The sequence below is a fragment of the Puma concolor genome, chromosome E1, assembly GCF_028749965.1.
Source record: "Puma concolor isolate L17-30 chromosome E1, mPumCon1.1.hap2, whole genome shotgun sequence".
Lineage (NCBI taxonomy): Eukaryota > Metazoa > Chordata > Mammalia > Carnivora > Felidae > Puma > Puma concolor.
The window spans coordinates 7,016,764-7,034,537 of NC_141680.1; the positions used below are offsets into that span (position 1 = coordinate 7,016,764).

The following is a 17,774-nucleotide window of genomic DNA, read 5'->3' on the forward strand; positions in this document are numbered from 1 at the left end:
AATCAGCGTTTAAAGTAACAGCCCCGGGTCCCTTCTACCGCATATACACAAAAGAGGTTCTCGTGTTCCAGGTGGACGGCAGGCATTTCCGCTTCCCTGTAAATCTCCCTAAACCTCGCTAGAAACCCACTCCCTACGTAGCTGAAATCTTACTGGCAGTTCACTCAGATCAACAGCCTTTGAAATTACAGGGCCGTTGATAGGTTTTGCTTGTTGCAGGTGGAGGAAGGAGGTGGTTCACATTATCTATACCATTGTGCACACGGAGAAATTTTATTACTATTTCTACCAGCGTAGTTAAGTGTTGCATAGGTCAGATTAGCACTGCCTTCAGCCTCACTGTACTAAGGAAATGTGACGGTTGCCCAGAGGGAGGACAGGTCGATTTCAGTGAAGAGCAGGATTGATGGGCAGCGGATCCAATGGGACTGGTTGTGTATGTGAGAGCCAACATCCCTGTTGGGTTGGTCAGGGCCTGTGAATTCTCAGTTGTTCGACATTCATTATCTCTACCTTAGGAAGATGCTAAAGGGCTTCTCAAAGAAGGAAGCAGGCAAGCTGGGGGGAAGACATCTGTGCCCTATTGGCTTTGTAAGGTCCATCGGAGGCCACTGAGAGAATGTACCAGAATTCCCTGAAAACTGTCCAGCCCTATGTAAGGGAAAGGTGTTCTCAATGCAGGCTCCTTGAAGATATATATCAGGGATGAATAAAATAGGATTCCTGTTCTCAAGAAGCCTGTAGTCTAATTGGGTCACAGCCACCACTAACCCATATAGTGTTTTGAGCAGGTAAGAAACATGTACCATAAGGGACTTGAGTAGACATTTCTCCAAAGATAAGGAAATTGCCAGGGTGCCTGGGCTGTCTCCGTCAGTTAAGCATCTGACTCTTGATTTCAGCTAGGGTCATGATCTCAAGGTTCATGGGTTCGAGCCCCACATCAGGCTCTGTGCTGAGAGAGCAGAGCCTGCGTGGGATTCTGTCTCTCCCTCTCTCTTTGCCCGTACCGTGCTCGTGTGCACTCTCTCTCTCTCCCTCAAATAAACTGGAAAAAAAAATTTTTTAAGAAAAGAAAGAAATTGCCAATAAGCACCTGGAAAGGTGTCGAGTGTCATTGGCCATCAGGGAAATGAAACTCGGATTCACAACAAAATACCACTTCATGCCCACCAAAATGGCTCTAGTGAAAAAACAGTAAATAACAAGTGTTGATGAGGATGTGGAGATTGGAGAGCTCTTACACATGGCTGGTGGCAACGTAAAATGGTGCGTCCACTGTGGAAAATAGCTTGGTGGTTCCTCAGAAAATTAAACGTTGAATTGCCCTATGACCCAGAAATCCCTCTCCTTGGGTGTATGTCCAAAAAAATGGAAAATGGCTGTCCCAGCAAAATCTTGTACATGAATATTCATGGCAGCACTATTCACAATATTCAAGAGTCGGAATGAAGTCAAATGTCCATGAGCTGAAGGATGGATAAGCTTGTGGTATATCCAGAGGGATGAAGTCCTGAAAATATGATGCTCAAGTGAAAGAAGCCAGACACAAAAGGCCACATACTGTATGATTCTGGGTGTTTTTTTTTAATGTTTATTTATTTTGAGAGAGAATGCGAGAGTGTGGGAGGGGCAGAGAGAGAGAGAGAGCAGGGTGGGACAGAGAGAGAATCCCAAGCAGGCTCTACACTGTCAGTACAGAACCCAACACAGGGCTCGATCCCACAAACCACGAGATCATGACCTGAGCTGAAATCAAGAGTCAAGACGCTTAACCAACCGAACCCCCCCCCCCCAGGCACCTCCCCAGTGTATGAAATATCCTGAATAGGCAAATCCAGGCAGACAGAAAGCAGACGAGTGGTTTCTGGGGACCGCACCAAGGAGAAAATGGAGAGTGACTGCTTAGTGGGTATGGGGTCTCCTGGGGGTGATGAAAACGTTCTGGAACTACATAGTGATGACCTTCACACAACAGTGTGAATTGTATACTTGTGAATTGTGGTAGTTACTGGGGCGATTTGTAAGTTACTTGTGCTTTAAGAAGAGGTTCCTGTTTCTTGGGTGGCCAGCGCCCCCATCAGGGCCAGCAGTGTAGGAAGCAGGACTTCAGTCTCCCCCACCCCCCACCCCCCCCCCCCCCCCCCCCCCCCGGGGCAGGGTATGCCGTGGTGCGGCCATTATCAGACAGCCTCAAAGTGCTGCCTGACACCTGCAGGTGAGAGAGAGCACTGTGAGCTGGGACAGGCTTCCCAGGTGAGCCCCCCGGGTAGAATGGGCAGGACTTAGTTAGCAGGTGCAGGATGGAGTTGCAGACAGCAGGAAATCGCCAGGCAAAGGCAGGGGAGCCCGGTAAGCTTTGGGGTGGGGGTGGGGGGGTCCAGCAGTTCGGTGAACTGTCTTGGGCAGATGGGGGTTTGGTCTTCGTCTCGCAGGGCAGGACCCGCAAACTGATTGTCGCGGGGGTGGTTCGTTGTGGGACAGGCCCAGTGCGTGAGCAGGTTTCCCTCAGGATGCCTTCTTGCAGGGGCACCTGGGTGGCTCAGTCCGTTGAGCATCCAACTCTTGATTTGGTCATGAGCGCACGGTTGGTGAGTTCGAGCCCCACGTTGGGCTCTGTACCGCTAGTGTGGAGCCTGCTTGGGATCCTCTCTCTTCATCCCCCTCTCTCTGCCCCTCCCTGGCTTGCTCTCTCTCTCTCTCTCTCTCTCTCTCTCTCTCAAAATAAATAAATAAACTTAAAAAAAAAAAAAAAAAAAGAATGCCTTCTTGCAAAAAAAAGTCACATACTCTTGAGCCACGGGCCGGACCGTTCCCTGGGTTTTATATCCACCTCTGCTTTAGAAAGATATGCTCCCCTCCCATTGGCCAATGGTTCGTTTTCTGTTTTCTACCTAGAACCAAAAAAAAAAAAAAAAGAAAGAAAGAAAAATGAACTTACGACCTCAGGATGTTCTGGCTTCCAAAAAGTATGAAACTATACAGTTCCATGGAGTCAGAGTTCCGTGGGGGACAATAGCCTTTGCCCTCCACTCTCCAGAGAAAATGGTCCAATTTGAGTAACTTCCGGAATGTTTCGAGTCCCTGTACAACAGTGGCCTGGAGAAAAAGTTCCCCACCCCTGACTTACCGGCAAGACCAGGCTTGCAGAGTCCCAGGACGAGGTGGGAACAGAAGCCGGGCTGGAGCAAAGCAGGGCCCAGCTGATTGCAGGAGCCCTGCAGAAATTCTCCCAGTGCAGAAGGCTGATTGATTAATTAGAATGCTAATCGATTAAGGAGAAATGGCGCCACGCAGCACAGGGGAATGCTTGTTCTCATTAGCTATGACTTTCCGAGAGAAGAAGCCACCTTGAGAAAACACCGAAGGGGCTTCGGTGGTGGGACGTGTGGCCTCAGAGACTTGCAAGTTGTAGGCTCCTTCCGATGGGACGCTTTCAGATGTGTGCTTTGTGGTTAAAATGGGGACACTGCCCAGTGGGAACCTGCCTGCCGGCTATTTGGGAGCCCCCTCTTCTGGACACCGCTGGTACTACACTTCCCCTGCACAGTTTGCCCAAAGCCTCAGGATGCTTTTACCGTGACTTCCCCGTTCTCCGTTTCAATCTTCTGTAATAAAGTCAGGGCTTGAAAGTTAAGATTTTTTTTTTTCAGCTGATCACTGTACGGACTACCTTTTGCAGGTTATAGGCATAATCACAGTGTCCTTTTGAGACCTGTTACTATTTCACTGGTATCTTTCAGCGTCCTTGCATTGGTCCCTGAGAGGAAAACGAAGAACATTTTCCCCAACTTTCAGGGGAAAGTAACAGAGATGTGGCAAAGTAATTGTACCATGTTCAGAAATTTGTCGTAGCTTCCTAGCCTGTAGCTTTAACTCATTTCGGTGCGTCTGAGTCATGTGCCGCGATGGGTAGCTTCTAGAAGGGTCCCCGTGGGTGGTTAACCCTTCTCACGGTAAGTCAAGAATCATTATTCCAGAAGGTGTCACTTCCTGGCCTTATATCAGTATTTGGGGAAAGTATTGGTGGAAAGGGGACTCTATCTTACTTTTTCACCCAAAGCAGCAAAAATCCACATTGTGGATTTTTGAGGACAGGTTTAATTTCATCCAGGATGATGTTACTTTTCTATTAAGTGTATATATTTATCTTGAGAGAGAGAGAGAGAGAGAGAGAGAGAGAGAGAGAGAGAGACCAGCAGGGGAGGGGCAGAGAGAGAGGAGAAAGAGAATCCAATGCAGGGCTCAAAATCATGAACCTTGAGATCATAACCTGAGCCAAGTCAGACCCACCCAGGAGCCCCCAAAGTGATGTGATTCGTAAGTCAATTTACTGAAGCGCTTTACTAAACTTGATTTCGGGTACACATTTGAAGGAACTTTCTTATGACTCCATCTCAAGATGAGATCGTATCCTTTCTTTTTTTTATTAAATAGTTTTTCTAAATTTGATTTTGAGAGAGAGAGAGAGAGAGAGACGAGAGCACGAGCTGGGGAGGGGCAGAGAGAGAAGGGACCGAGAATCCGAAGCAGGCTCCAGGCTCTGAGCTGTCAGCACAGAGCCTGACGTGGGGCTCGAACCCACAAAACGTGAGATTCTGACCTGAGCCAAAGTCGGACGCTTAACTGACTGAGCCACCCAGGCGCCCCGAGATCGTATCCTTTCTTAGACCCCCTGTTGGTTTTAGCTTAGGGAAGCCTCCTCACCAAAACATAGGCTTACTTACATCTTCCTCTGCGCTGGGAAGGAAATGCTCCTGGAGCCCCTTCCAAGATTCACGACCCTCCTAGAGTGATGCACCTGTAGTAGTTCTGTTGGATAAACACCTTAATGCCCCAGGATCTCTGTGCATGGTGCCTCTGCTGTGTTGTATTTGTGGGATCCGAGAAAGCCCATCAAACAGACCCCCTTCGTGATCTACCCATGACGTCAAGCCACCCCCACCCCCTAAAGCACGTGCCGTTTCTCCACCCCCCTCTGCAGTCCAAGTCCTTGAGCGACAGTAAGAACCGCCACAAAAAGCCCAAGGACCCCAAGCCCAAGGTGAAGAAGCTCAAATATCACCAGTACATCCCCCCAGACCAGAAGGCCGAGAAGTCGCCTCCGCCCATGGACTCGGCCTACGCCCGGCTGCTCCAGCAGCAACAGCTGTTTCTACAGCTCCAAATCCTCAGCCAGCAGGAACAGCACCGGCTCAGCTACCCTGGGATTCACCAAGCTCAGCTCAAGTAAGTCGGGAGAGCCTGGCGGGGGGTGGAGGCCATGGGCAGAGGTCAGCTGGCGAGGGCTTGTGCGTGTCTGAGGCACCTGCCGGGCCGGCACCGGGATGCCCCGTGAGTCCCGGATTGTACCGGGTCCTCGTCAGGTGGGTGTAGAATGGGACTCCGTGGAGAACCCGTGCCCACGTCTTCAGGAACCTGAGTCTGGGAGGAAGCAAAGAAATCAGTGCCCCGGTGAAGGGAACCGGGACAAGAGAAGGGATTAGCACTCTCAGACTGAATGGTGAAACAGAGAGGAGAAACCACGCGAGAATGGTTTTGTTTTGTTTTTTAATAATTGATTTTTTTTAAGCTTATCCACTTATTTTTGAGAAAGAGAGAGCAGGGGAGGGGCAGGGAGGAAAGAGAGAGAGAGAGAGAGAGGATCCCAAGCAGGCTCCACGCTGTCAGCGCAGAGCCCGACGTGGGGCTCGAACTGACGATCACGAGATTGTGACCTGAGCCAAAACCGAGAGTCGACGCTTAAGAGACTGAGCCACCCAGGTGCCCCCATAAGAACGGTTGGTTGAATTCACTCAGCCCTTATGCTTTAGGAAGCAACAGCGCTGAGCGACTCAGTAACAGCCCCCGAAGATGGACTCCTGGACCCTGATGGGGGCGTGTGACCTCACTGTGGGTCACCGTTTAAATGGGCATCCCTTTCAACTCTACAGGTGGGACATAGGTTCCCTCACCTGTCTCTGTTCAGCATCCGATCAGGTTGGCAATGATGCTGAGTGCTGAATACAGTCATGCTCTACAAGGCGTGATGGTGCCCCCACGGGACAGTGCACCTGCTCAACCATAGGCGGACACGTCCTCTCCCCTCGGCCAAAGTCTCTACCACTCCCTCCTGTCTCCCCAGAACTCAGCCGGAGTTCACTTGCCACGTGTCATGGAGCCTGTACTCTTGTCTTCCTCACCCAGCCTCTTCTGCCGATTTATTAGTTGCCCGATCCTTGCCGGCAATTAGCTTGTGACCTGATCTCAATGCAAGTTGCCCAATCAGGGTTCCGGCCACCCAGTTCCAATGTGCTGGGGAGGCTTTCCCCACATCGCCAAGCTCCGACCGTTCCACTCAATTCTGGCACTGTCTACCTAAACATGGCATCAGATCCCACAGGCTAAGGGCTCAGTTCTACAAGACTTCCAGCCTCCTCCCCCCGCTTCAGATACCAATTGCAAGTCTAGAAGTTGTGACCTGGGCTTCTGGTTGACCCGGCTATAGGTCAGAGGCTTCCATGACTTCCTCCTTGGGTTCGATTAATTTGCTGGAGTGGCTCACAGAAATCAGAGAAACACCTTATTTACTAGATCATTGGTTTATTGTAAAAGGATAGAACTCAGAAGCAGCCAGAATGAAGAGATGCCCAAGGCAAGGGATGTGGGAAAGGGTGAGGAACTTCCTGCCCCCTCCACTCCCCCTCGTTCTCCACGTGTTCGCCAACGTGGATGCTCTCTGAACGCCATTCTTTTAGGTTTTATAGAGTCTTCATTACAGGCATGACTGATTAAATCATTGGCCGTTGGTGAATGGCTTGACCTTGAGCCCCCATCTTGTCTCCTCAGAGTTCAGGGGGTGGGACTAAAATTCCAACCACAAATCATAGGGTTGGTTCTCAGGCAATCGGCCCCCACCCTTCGGTGACCCAGGGGCTTTCACCAAGTCGCCTCCTTAACATAACAAGTGGCACCTTTGGGGCTCCTCTCACTTAGAAATTCTAAGGATTTTAGGAGCTCTGTGCCAGAAAGAGGGTAGAGGGCCAAATATGTAATTTCTTATTGTACATCACAGTATCACACCCCCATATGTGTATCTGGCCATGTTTTAAGGGCCCTTTTCTGTTGTTTGCTTTTCAGGGAACCAAACGAACAGATGGTCAGAAATCCAAACTCCACTTCAGCACCACTGAGCAATACCCCTTTGTCTCCTGTCAAAAACAGCTTTTCTGGACAAACTGGTGTCTCTTCTCTCAAACCAGGCCCCCTCCCATCAAACCTAGATGATCTGAAGGTAGAGGATTTGGTGTGATTTTTTCTTTTCTTTTTTCTTTTCTTTTCTTTTCTTTCTCTCTCTTTCTCTCTTTCTTTCTTTTTCTCTCTTTTTCTTTCTCTCTCTCTCAACAAATACAACAGATTTTTTTAAGCTTTTATTAGTAATCTCTGCACCAAGCGTGGGGTTCAAACTCATAACCCTGAGATCAAGAGCCTGATGTTTCACCGACTGAGCCAGCCAGGCACCCCAACAAATACATCAGTAGATTTTTAACACCATTTTTACCAACTGATTTCTTGAGTAAACTGGTGAAAGGGAGAATGTATGGGGGAGACTTAAGTAAGTGACAGAATTTTATTTTATTTTTAAAATGTATTTATTTATTTTGAAAGAGAGACAGAGAGTATGAGTGGAAGAGGGGCAGAGAGAGAGAGGGAGAGAGAGAATCCCAAGCAGGCTCCACGCTGTCAGGACAGAGCCCGACGCAGGGCTCAACTCATGAAGCGTGAGACAATGACCTGTGCAACCTCGGGCTACTTTCCTAATTTCTCTACATTTTAGATTGCTTGTTTGCACAAATGAGTTATTGTGAGAACCCAGTGGAATCCTATGTACATGATAGAGCTTAGCACAGAGAATAGCTGTAAGACTGATGTGACCTTCCAGAATGCTCTTAGAGCTTCGCACGGAGAGGAACTGTAAGATTGACGTGAGCTTCCAGAATGCTCTAAGCCAGTGGTGAATTCCATGATGAACTTTTACAGCCTCTGGTGAAATGAAAAAAGTAAGAATCATGTAAAGGGCTTTTCATAAATCTAAGTGTGTTCAGCACACCTGATTGATCTTTATTCCAAGTATTTATTTCCTCCCGATGTTTTCAATGCTGAAGATCCTTTCTGTTAGGGAGCAGTGACAGTAGTGGATGGAAGGTGGGTGTTTCTAGTAGAGTTTTGTTTCTTTGTATTAAGCAGGGGTGTTGTCAAATAAGAATATTAGTCTTAGTTGACAAGGTGAAATGTTGGTAACCCTATGTCCACTGCATAATTGAAAACAATGTACGGTTCTGTGAAATCCCCAAATCTGAGAACCTCTGCCCTGAAATGTCACAGCAACTCGTTAAGTGCCGTGTGTGTGAGAGAGAAAGCCATTTGCTCCGGATCACAGACCTCACGGAGGTCACAGAGGATCAAATGACCTTGGGCTTTGAGTTGAAGCTGGCGCGTTTCAGAGCAGTGCTCAGAACGGGCATATTCATATATATTCAGCCATCCGGTGTTAGCACAAGAACTAAAGGAGGTGGTTGAAATGCCTTCGATTCCTGTAACGTGTGAGCACACCTTCTCTCCCTAGTGCCTCACTCCATTTTCTGTGGTTACACCTGTTCGCCTGTGTTACTCTCTACGCTCCCCCAAGGACCTTATCAGTTTTCCCCAAAACATCAGATTCCTATAGGTCCCCAGGGCCTTCACCATACCAGTCTTTCTCAGTCCCTGTTTGTCTCCCTCATCCCCATTCTCAGCCTTTGGTCATTATCTGCTCTGGGGGAAAGGTAGGGTTGGGATTATTTCGAATGAAAGAAAATTAATTCTATGGCTGCCAAGGGCCAACACCAGTCACTTGATAGCAATCGCTCCTCTGTCTCTTCCACTTGGAATAAAAAATGCTTAGGTTTCACTGAGATTGTTTTAATTTTGCGTCCATAAACCTGGAGGAGGATGCCAAGCTTGTGACAATGCCCCCCTGCCCCGCCGAGCAGTGGGTCACCCACCCTTCACTCCCCACATCATAAATCCATGGAGGTAAAGCGACAGAAAGTCCAATGGCGACTACCAGGGGCTGGGGAGAGGAGTATGCGGAGTTGGTGTCTAACAGATACATAGGTTCTGTTTGCGATGAGGAAAAAGTTCTGGAGATGGATAGTGGTGATATTTGCACAACAGCATGAGTGTACCGACCCCAACTGAACTTCATACTTAAAGGTGATTAAATGGTAAAAATGTATGCTGTACATCTTTAACCACAATAAAAATGATTTTTCTTAAAAGTGGTCTACCTTAGGGGCGCCTGGGTGGCTCCGTCGGTTGAGCGTCCGACTTCGGCTCAGGTCATGATCTCGCGGTCGGTGAATTCGAGCCCCGCGTCGGGCTCTGTGCTGACAGCTCAGAGCCTGGAGTCTGCTCTGGATTCTGGTTCCCTCTCTCTCTGCCCCTCCCCAGCTCACACTCCGTTCTTTCTGTCTCTCAAAAATGAATAAACGTTTAAAAAAATTGTTTTAATAAAAAAATAGTTTACCTTAGGATGGGAGCTTGGGTCAGGTAGATCTGGAGTTGGCTTGGCCCCAGACAAAGCACAGTCCAGATGTGATGTGCCATCTGGCAGAGTCCCCCAGAGATGGCTTCCTCCATGTGCACGTGCTCAGAACGATTGGCTGGTTAGAGTTATAGTAATTAGCACAGGTACGAGGAAATGATGACCGTAGCAGCTACCATTTTTTTTTTTTTTGGCGTAAACTATCAGTCGACCATCCTATATAGATTTGCTTCCACTTTCCACCGTGCAAGATACGTTTTAAATGTGAACATACAAATCAGGACCTCAGAGAAGCTGAATGAATAATGCATCACTCCTCCTCCTAGTGTTGATATTTACGTGTCGTGAGTGCTATACGGTGGTTTTCTGTATAAGAGAAAGATATTGTTAATAAACCTAATACCGAACCTGATAGCACAGGCGAGAATAGTGGGAGAAATACACGCGTTCCATCAGAACATAGGTGGATGTGCAAATCTTTTATCTTCGTGAATTTTCTCCCTTGCCTGTGGAAGCCATCCCAATTCCATGTGGTCATTTGACGGCTTTGCCTTGTGCTTCCAGAGCCCACAGGCTGAATGCTATGCAAGTTAACCAGCTTGTAAATGATAAAACTGGGGGGTTGAACCTAAGTGAGTGATGTTTTTGTCTTTTTAGTGTTATTTTATTTTAAATTCCAGTATAGTTAACACACAGCGTTAGTATTAGTTGCGGGTGTACAATATAGTGACTCAGCAGTTCTGTACATCACCCAGTGCTCATCACGACAGGCGCACTCCTAAATCCCCATCACCCGTTTCCCCCACCCCTCCTCCCCGCTGGGAACCATCAGTGTGTTCTCTATAGTTAAGAATCTGTGTCTTCGTTTGTATCTCTCTCTCTGTCTCTCTTTTTTTGCCTTTGTTTTTGTTTGTTTCTTTCTAATGCCACATATGAGTGAAATCAAATGGTATTTGTCTTTCTCTGATGGACTTACTTCACTTAGCATAGTACTCTCTGGCTCCATCCACGTCATTGCAAACGGCACGGTTTCATTCTTTTTTACAGCTGAATAATATTCCACTGTATATATACACACCACCTCTTCTTTATCCATTCATCTATCGTTGGACACTTGGGCTGCTTCCATAATTTGTCTATTGTGAATAATGCTGCTATAGACATAGGGGCGCATGTATCCCTTTGAACTGGTGTTTTTGTGTTTTTTGCATAAATACTCAGTAGTGCGATTACTGGATCATAGGGTGGTTCTGTTTTTAATTGAGCGATTTCAGAGGTTTTGCTATTGTCATTTGAGATGAGGGGAGGGACAGACAGAGAAACCTTAATTGGACTTGACGACTGGGTGTGTGGGGAGAGGTGCCACCTGGGAGTGTGACACTGGGGGCAGAAATTGGGAGGGCAGAATGGGGATCTGATCTGAAGGGATGTTGGCAAGTGCATTCCGTTTGGGGAAACTGAGTCACGGGTACCACCAGGACAAGCGAGGGGAAATGTCTAGCCAGTTTCCACACAGTTAGAAACACACTGCCGTAGTTCAGCTCAACTGTGCTGTCGGGCTAGGCACAGAAATTTTGGAATCTAAACATTAACACAAGCTCAGTCAGTTAAGCATCTGACTTCAGCTCGGGTCATGATCTCCTGGTTCGTGAGTTCGAGCCCTGCGTCGGGCTCTGTGCTGACAGCTCAGAGGCTGGAGGCTGCTTCGGATTCTGTGTCTCCCTCTTTCTCTGCCCCTCCCCTGCTCATGCTCTCTCTCTCTCTCTCTCTCTCTCTCCCTCTCTCTCTCTCGCTTGCTCTCTCTCTCTCTCAAAATAAATAAACATTAAAAAAAATTTGGAATTGTTTGCATAGTGGGTCAGTTCGAAATACAGGACTGACTGAAAGGGAGAGCAAATGGAAAGAGTGGGAGGGAAGGAAGGAGAAGAGGAATAAAGGAAGCAGGTGATGTAATCATATCTTGGAAAAGGAAGAAGTAAGAGGAACTAATAAAGTTGACCCTTAAAACAGGCAATCCGAAAGATAAGGTAACGAAGGTGGATGTTCTCCCAAAATATTCACATTTTGCAGAATAGGGATAAAAGGGGAAAAGCATTGAGAAAAGAGTTTGACTTCTCATTAAAAAGTTATACATGGGGGCGCCTGTGTGGCTCAGTCAGTTAAGCGTCTGACTCTTGGTTTTGGCTCAGGTCATGATCTTATGGTTCGTGGGATCGAGCCCCGCTCGGGCTCTGTGCTGACGGTGTGGAGCCTGCTTGGGATTTTCTCTCTTCCTCTGCCCTTCCCGTGCTCACACTCACTCACACTCTCTCTCTCTCTCTCAAAATAGTTATACCTTCAAAAAAGAGTTTTACATTGTAACATCACAGTATGTGCATTTTTTTTTTTTTTTTTTGCATCTTGTTTCTAACAAACTGGAGAGCCAGAGAGCATGGGAGACAGACAGGGAGAGAGAGAGAAATGGGAAATTTTAAAACTGGGAAAATATGAAAGATTTTAAGAAATAATTGTCCATGCGTTTTAGTTCTCATAATGGTCTTTTATCTGTGTGTTTTTTGTAATGTACTTATTTTTTAGAGAAAGATATAAAAATATTTACAGATTCAATTATATGATTTGCTTCAACATAATTCAGGAAATGTGGAAATGGTTTGGTGATTAACTGAACCCACACTGAACATGAATTGATCATTGTTGAAGCTGGTTGATGGGTACATGCGGCTCATTATAATTTAAAATTTTGTCAACTTTTGTGGATGTTCGAAATTTTTCATACGACATGGTTGAAAGAGTTATCGGGGAATAAAAGACCTGTGAATGTAGGAAAGAGGTGTATACAAACCTTTGTCCCAACCAAGCCCACCCAGCCTAATATTCTGAAACATAAAGTAAACTGAACCCAACAAGTATTCATGTTATTTCAGAATATGAGCTGCATTATTTAATGATGTAGTTTAAAATATTCAGTGCCAGAACAGAGCCTAAAAATAAATGTAGAACTCATTAATTTTAAGGAACTCAAAGTTAAAACAATAATGGGTTGCCATTTCGCACTTTTTCAAACCAGCAAATCTAAAAGAAAATGATAAAACCATACCAGAGAGAGGAAGAGGAGAAGGTATATTTTTTGCCTGTGGTAGTGTGAGTTGTGGCGATCCTTTTAAAATAACTTTTAATTTTTTTTTTTCAACGTTTATTTATTTTTGGGACAGAGAGAGACAGAGCATGAACGGGGGAGGAGCAGAGAGAGAGGGAGACACAGAATCGGAAACAGGCTCCAGGCTCTGAGCCATCAGCCCAGAGCCTGATGCGGGGCTCGAACTCACGGACCGCGAGATCGTGACCTGGCTGAAGTCGGACGCTTAACCGACTGCGCCACCCAGGCGCCCCTTAAAATAACTTTTAAATGATTGTAAGGTGGTAATATATTTACTATTGAAGCGTGACAATGTACAGAAAAGTAAAGAGCATTTTAAAAGATAATTGAGGGGCGCCTGGGTGGCTTTGGTTCAGGTCATGATCTCATAGTTCGTGAGTTCGAGCCCCACTTTGGGTGAGCTCAAGCCCTGCTTCCAGTGAGCTCTGCTTTTCTCTCTCTCTCCCTGTCCCTTCCTCCCTCCCTCTTCCTCCTCCCTGTCTCTTTCCCCCTCACTCCCTTGTGCCCTCTCTCTCCCCTCCCAAAAAGATCATTGATTCACAGCATTGCAGATCATATTTCCTTATAGACTTCAAATGCAGATGCACATGTTTTGTTTGCAAAGTTACTGTTGTCAAGTAATTCTGTAAAAGCATGAATTTCTGGCATGGTTTTTTGTGTAACGTACCATGAGCCTTTTTCATAACTTTCAATATTCAACTAACATTCCAATTTTGATTTAATTTTTTTAATCTTTATTTACTTTCGAGAGGCAGAGAGACAGAGTGCGAGCGGGGGAGGAACAGAGAGAGAGGGAGACACAGAATCCGAAGCAGGCTCCAGGCTCCGAGCTGTCAGCACAGAGCTCGACGCGGGGCTGGAACCCACGAACCGCGAGATCATGACCTGAGTTGAAGTTGGACGCTCAACCGACTTGAGCCACCCAGGCGCCCCTCATTTTTATTTTTAATAGCAGCACATCATTCTACCACCTAGTTAATATTCCTCTGTTGGGCACTTAACTTGCTTCCAAATTTTTTCTATTAAAAATGTAACTTGCACATACATTTATTAAATTTATCTGATTATCTCCCCAGGCTAAATACCTGGGAGTGGAATTCGTGAACCAAAACTTATGAATATTTCTTGGGGCCGCTGAGTGGCTCAGTCAGTTGAGCGTCCCACTTCAGCTCGGGTCATGATCTCGTGGTCTGTGAGTTCGAGCCCCACCTCGGGCTCTGTGCAGGCAGCTCTGAGCCTGGAGCCTGCTTCACATTCTGTGTCTCCCTCTCTCTCTGTGTCTCTCTGTCTCAAAGGTGAATAAACATTAAAAAAAAAAAAAACCCACAACATATCAATATTAAAGTTCTTGCCAAAGAATTCATATTGTGAGATGTCTGTACTGAATGTGCCAGAAAATTGGAGGAGGAGCCAAGATGGCAGAACAGCATGGAAGTTTTTTGCGTGTCTCACGTCCATGAAATACAGCCAGACCAACACTAAACCATCCCGAATATGTGTACCAATCTACTTCCAGAAGCAGTGCGCTAAGGCAGCATTTACCAAACATGAATGTGCACACTGAGTCACCTGGGGCTCTGGATAAAATATAGGTCCTGATTCAGTAGGTTATGGGGAGGGGATCTGAGCCTCTGCATTTCTAGCATGTTCCCAGATGCTGTTGGTGCTACTGGTCCAAGGACCACACTTGGAATAGCAAGGTGTTTTAAGAGCTTTCTTTAAAAACATTTTTATTTGAGGGGTGCCTGGGTGGCTCAGTCAGTTAAGCATCAGACCCCTGATTTCGGCTCAGGTCATGATCTTGCGGTTCATGAGTTCGAGCCCCGCATCGGGCTCTGTGCTGACAGCTCGGAGCCTGGAGCCTGCTTCGGGTTCTGTGTCTCCCTCTCTCTCTGCCCCTCCCCCACTCACGTTTTCTCTCTCTTTCTTTCTCTCTCTCTTTCTCCGTCAAAAATAAATAAACATTAAATTTTTTTTAAATGTATCTTTTGTTTGTGAAGCATTGGAGTATGTCCATGACCCATTTTGGGGTGTTGGTTTATTTGGGGGGCGTTATTAAGCACATTTGGTGCATTGAGCTTTACTGACATTTTATTATTTGCCCTGCAATTTTTTTTGTCTGAGATTGCTATCTGCGTTTGCATTTTCTTTTTGGTGTTTTTGACTGATAGTTTTTGTTTGTTTGTTTGTTTTAATTTGAAAGCATGAGCAGAGGAGAGGGGCAGAGAGAGAGAGAGAGAGAAAGAGAAAGAATCTTAAGCAGGCTCCACACTCAACACAGAGCCCAACACGGAGCTCGATCCCACAACCCTGGGTTCATGACCTGAGCTGAAATCAAGAGTGGGGCGCTCAACTGACCGAGCCACCCAGGCGCCCTGGAGTTTTTGATTTTTGCTGTCAGTATTTTTATGTTCACTTTCTTGGCTTTCAGGCTCAAAAGATCTTTCCCTACAAAATATCAGAAGAGTATTTCCCTTCCCTATATAGTCTTCTAGCTGTTTTAGGGCATTAACATTTAGATATTTAATGTTTTCTGTTTTAGTTACAAAAGTAATATCTTATGTGAAATATTTAGGGGCTAGAGATAAGGAGAACCACTGTTAACATTTTGGGCTATCGTTAGCCATATATTTTCATCTGCAAGCATAGTTTAAACACACACACACGCACACACACATAAAGGCACCTCGGTGGCTCAGTTGGTTAAGCGTCCAACTTCAGCTCAGGTCATGATCACACCGTTTGTGGGTTCAAGCCCTGCGTCGGGCTCTGTGCTGACAGCTCGGAGCCTGGAGCCTGCTTCGGATTCTGTGTCTCCCTCTCTTTCTGCCCCTAGCCCACTCACACTCTGTCTGTCTGTCTGTCTCTCTCTCTCATCCAGCAATTCATACTATTTTTCACTTAATAATATACCATAAACAGTTATTCAGTATTGTATGTCAGCAAATACATATAGCATCAGTCTTAAGGGATTTAGACATTCCATCATTTGTAGGCACCGTCATTAATTTAGTTCCTGTATTTTTAGGTATCTGTAGTTTATAATTTGTGAACATTATAAAAAATGCAAGGATGAAATAATTAGATGTGAATCCACATAATAATAATAGCAAACGCTTACACCACAGTTACCATTTGCAAGACACTTTTCCAAGCACTTTACAAATGTTCAGCCATTTTAAGCCTCACAAAACCACATAAGGTATGATTCTCTCCATTTTATAGAAAGGGAACCAAGGCACGGAGTGATCACTGAGCTGGTAAGAGGCAAGGTCAGGATTTGAATCTATGTTCTTTTCTCCGTACATACTCTCTGTCTCAGTATATCCAGCCAGTTACTAAAATTAGGACAAAAGTGTTCATGTAGAACCATGGATCTCAAAAACTGGTCCAGGGACCAGTGATATCAGCATCCCCTGGGAACCCGTTAAAAATGCACATTCTCAGGGGGCCTGGGTGGCTCAGCTGGTTAAGTGTCCAACTTCAGCTCAGGTCATGATCTCGCGGTTTGTGAGTTCGAGCCCCGCGTCTGGCTCTGTGCTGACAGCTCGGAGCCTGAGCCTGCTTCGGATTCTGTGTCTCCCTCTCTCTCCGCCCCTCCCCTGTTCACGCTCTGTCTCTCAATAATAAATAAATGTTAAGAAAAAATTTTTTTAAATGCACATTCTTGGGGCACCCGTGTGGCTCAGCCAGTTAGGCTTCTGACTCTTTTAAAATTTTTTTTTTTCAACGTTTATTTATTTTTGGGACAGAGAGAGACAGAGCATGAACGGGGGAGGGGCAGAGAGAGAGGGAGACACAGAATCGGAAACAGGCTCCAGGCTCCGAGCCATCAGCCCAGAGCCCGACGCGGGGCTCGAACTCACAGACCGCGAGGTCGTGACCTGGCTGAAGTCGGACACTTAACCGACTGCGCCACCCAGGCGCCCCAGGCTTCTGACTCTTGATCTCAGCTCAGGTCTTGATCTCAGGGTCATGAGTCCCAGCCCCGAAATGGGTCCCTCACTGGGAGTGGAGCCTACTTAAAAAAAAAAAAAATGCAGGGGCGCCTGAGGGTGGGTTAGTTGGTTAAGCATCAGACTCTTGACTTGACTCATGATCTCACAGCTGGTGAGTTTGAGCCCCCACTGGACTCAGTGCTGGCAGTTGGGAGCCTGCTTGGGATTCTGTCTCTCTTTCCTTCTCTCTCTGCCCCTCCCCCACCTCAAAATAAATAACTTAAAAATATAAAAGTAAAAAGTAATTAATTAAAAAAATACACATTCTCAGCCCTTCACCCCCACCCCAGCGCTACTGAAGCAGAAACTCAAGGCCGGGGCCGGGGTGTCTGTGCTGTAGTCTGAGGACCAGTGGTTCGGGCACGTGCTCGGGTTGGAGCACTAGGGACAGAGAGAGACTGGTAGAGAGAGTGCACTCACCTAGGAGCAGAAGACCAGGAGTCTCCACCTGCTTTGGGATGATGGGTTGCCAGCTGATGGCCAAACCCAGGCAGAGATCAGTTTTCTCATCTACAAAATGGGGACAAGGACCAGGCTGGGGCTTGGAGGCTAATAGAGTAGGTGACCCCTATGGTTCATGTGAGCTCTGCATTTCGAGCATTCTGGGATGCTAATTTAAAGCTAATGGGGCGCCTGGGTGGCGCAGTCGGTTAAGCGTCCGACTTCAGCCAGGTCACGATCTCGCGGTCCGTGAGTTCGAACCCCGTGTCAGGCTCTGGGCTGATGGCTCAGAGCCTGGAGCCTGTTTCCGATTCTGTGTCTCCCTCTCTCTCTGCCCCTCCCCTGTTCATGCTCTGTCTCTCTCTGTCCCAAAAATAAATAAACGTTGAAAAAAAAAATTTTTTTTTTTTTTTTAAATAAAGCTAATGTAATAAGGGGCACCTGGGTGGCTCCGAAGGTTAAGCCTCCGACTTCGGCTCAGCTCACGATCTCACAGTTCGTGAGTTCCAGCCCTGCATCGGCCTCTGTGCTGATGGCTCAGAGCCTGCAGCCTGCTTCGGATTCTGTGTCTCCTCTCTCTCCGCCTCCCCCGCTCGCATTCTGTCTCTGTCTC

At 46.7% G+C, this 17,774-nt stretch overlaps 1 protein-coding gene across 6 annotated transcripts in view; it reads left to right on the forward strand.

Annotated features, from left to right (window-relative positions):
* The window catches only part of MYOCD (myocardin), a 108,722-nt gene that overhangs the window by 77,204 nt on the left and 13,744 nt on the right, over nucleotides 1-17,774 (forward strand). For all 6 annotated transcript variants that reach the window (XM_086686055.1, XM_086686054.1, XM_086686057.1 and 3 more), the window contains 2 exons: nucleotides 4,985-5,229; nucleotides 7,120-7,273. In XM_086686055.1, the coding sequence (XP_086542181.1) occupies nucleotides 4,985-5,229; nucleotides 7,120-7,273 (399 nt within the window). The remainder of the gene's footprint in view (nucleotides 1-4,984; nucleotides 5,230-7,119; nucleotides 7,274-17,774) is intronic.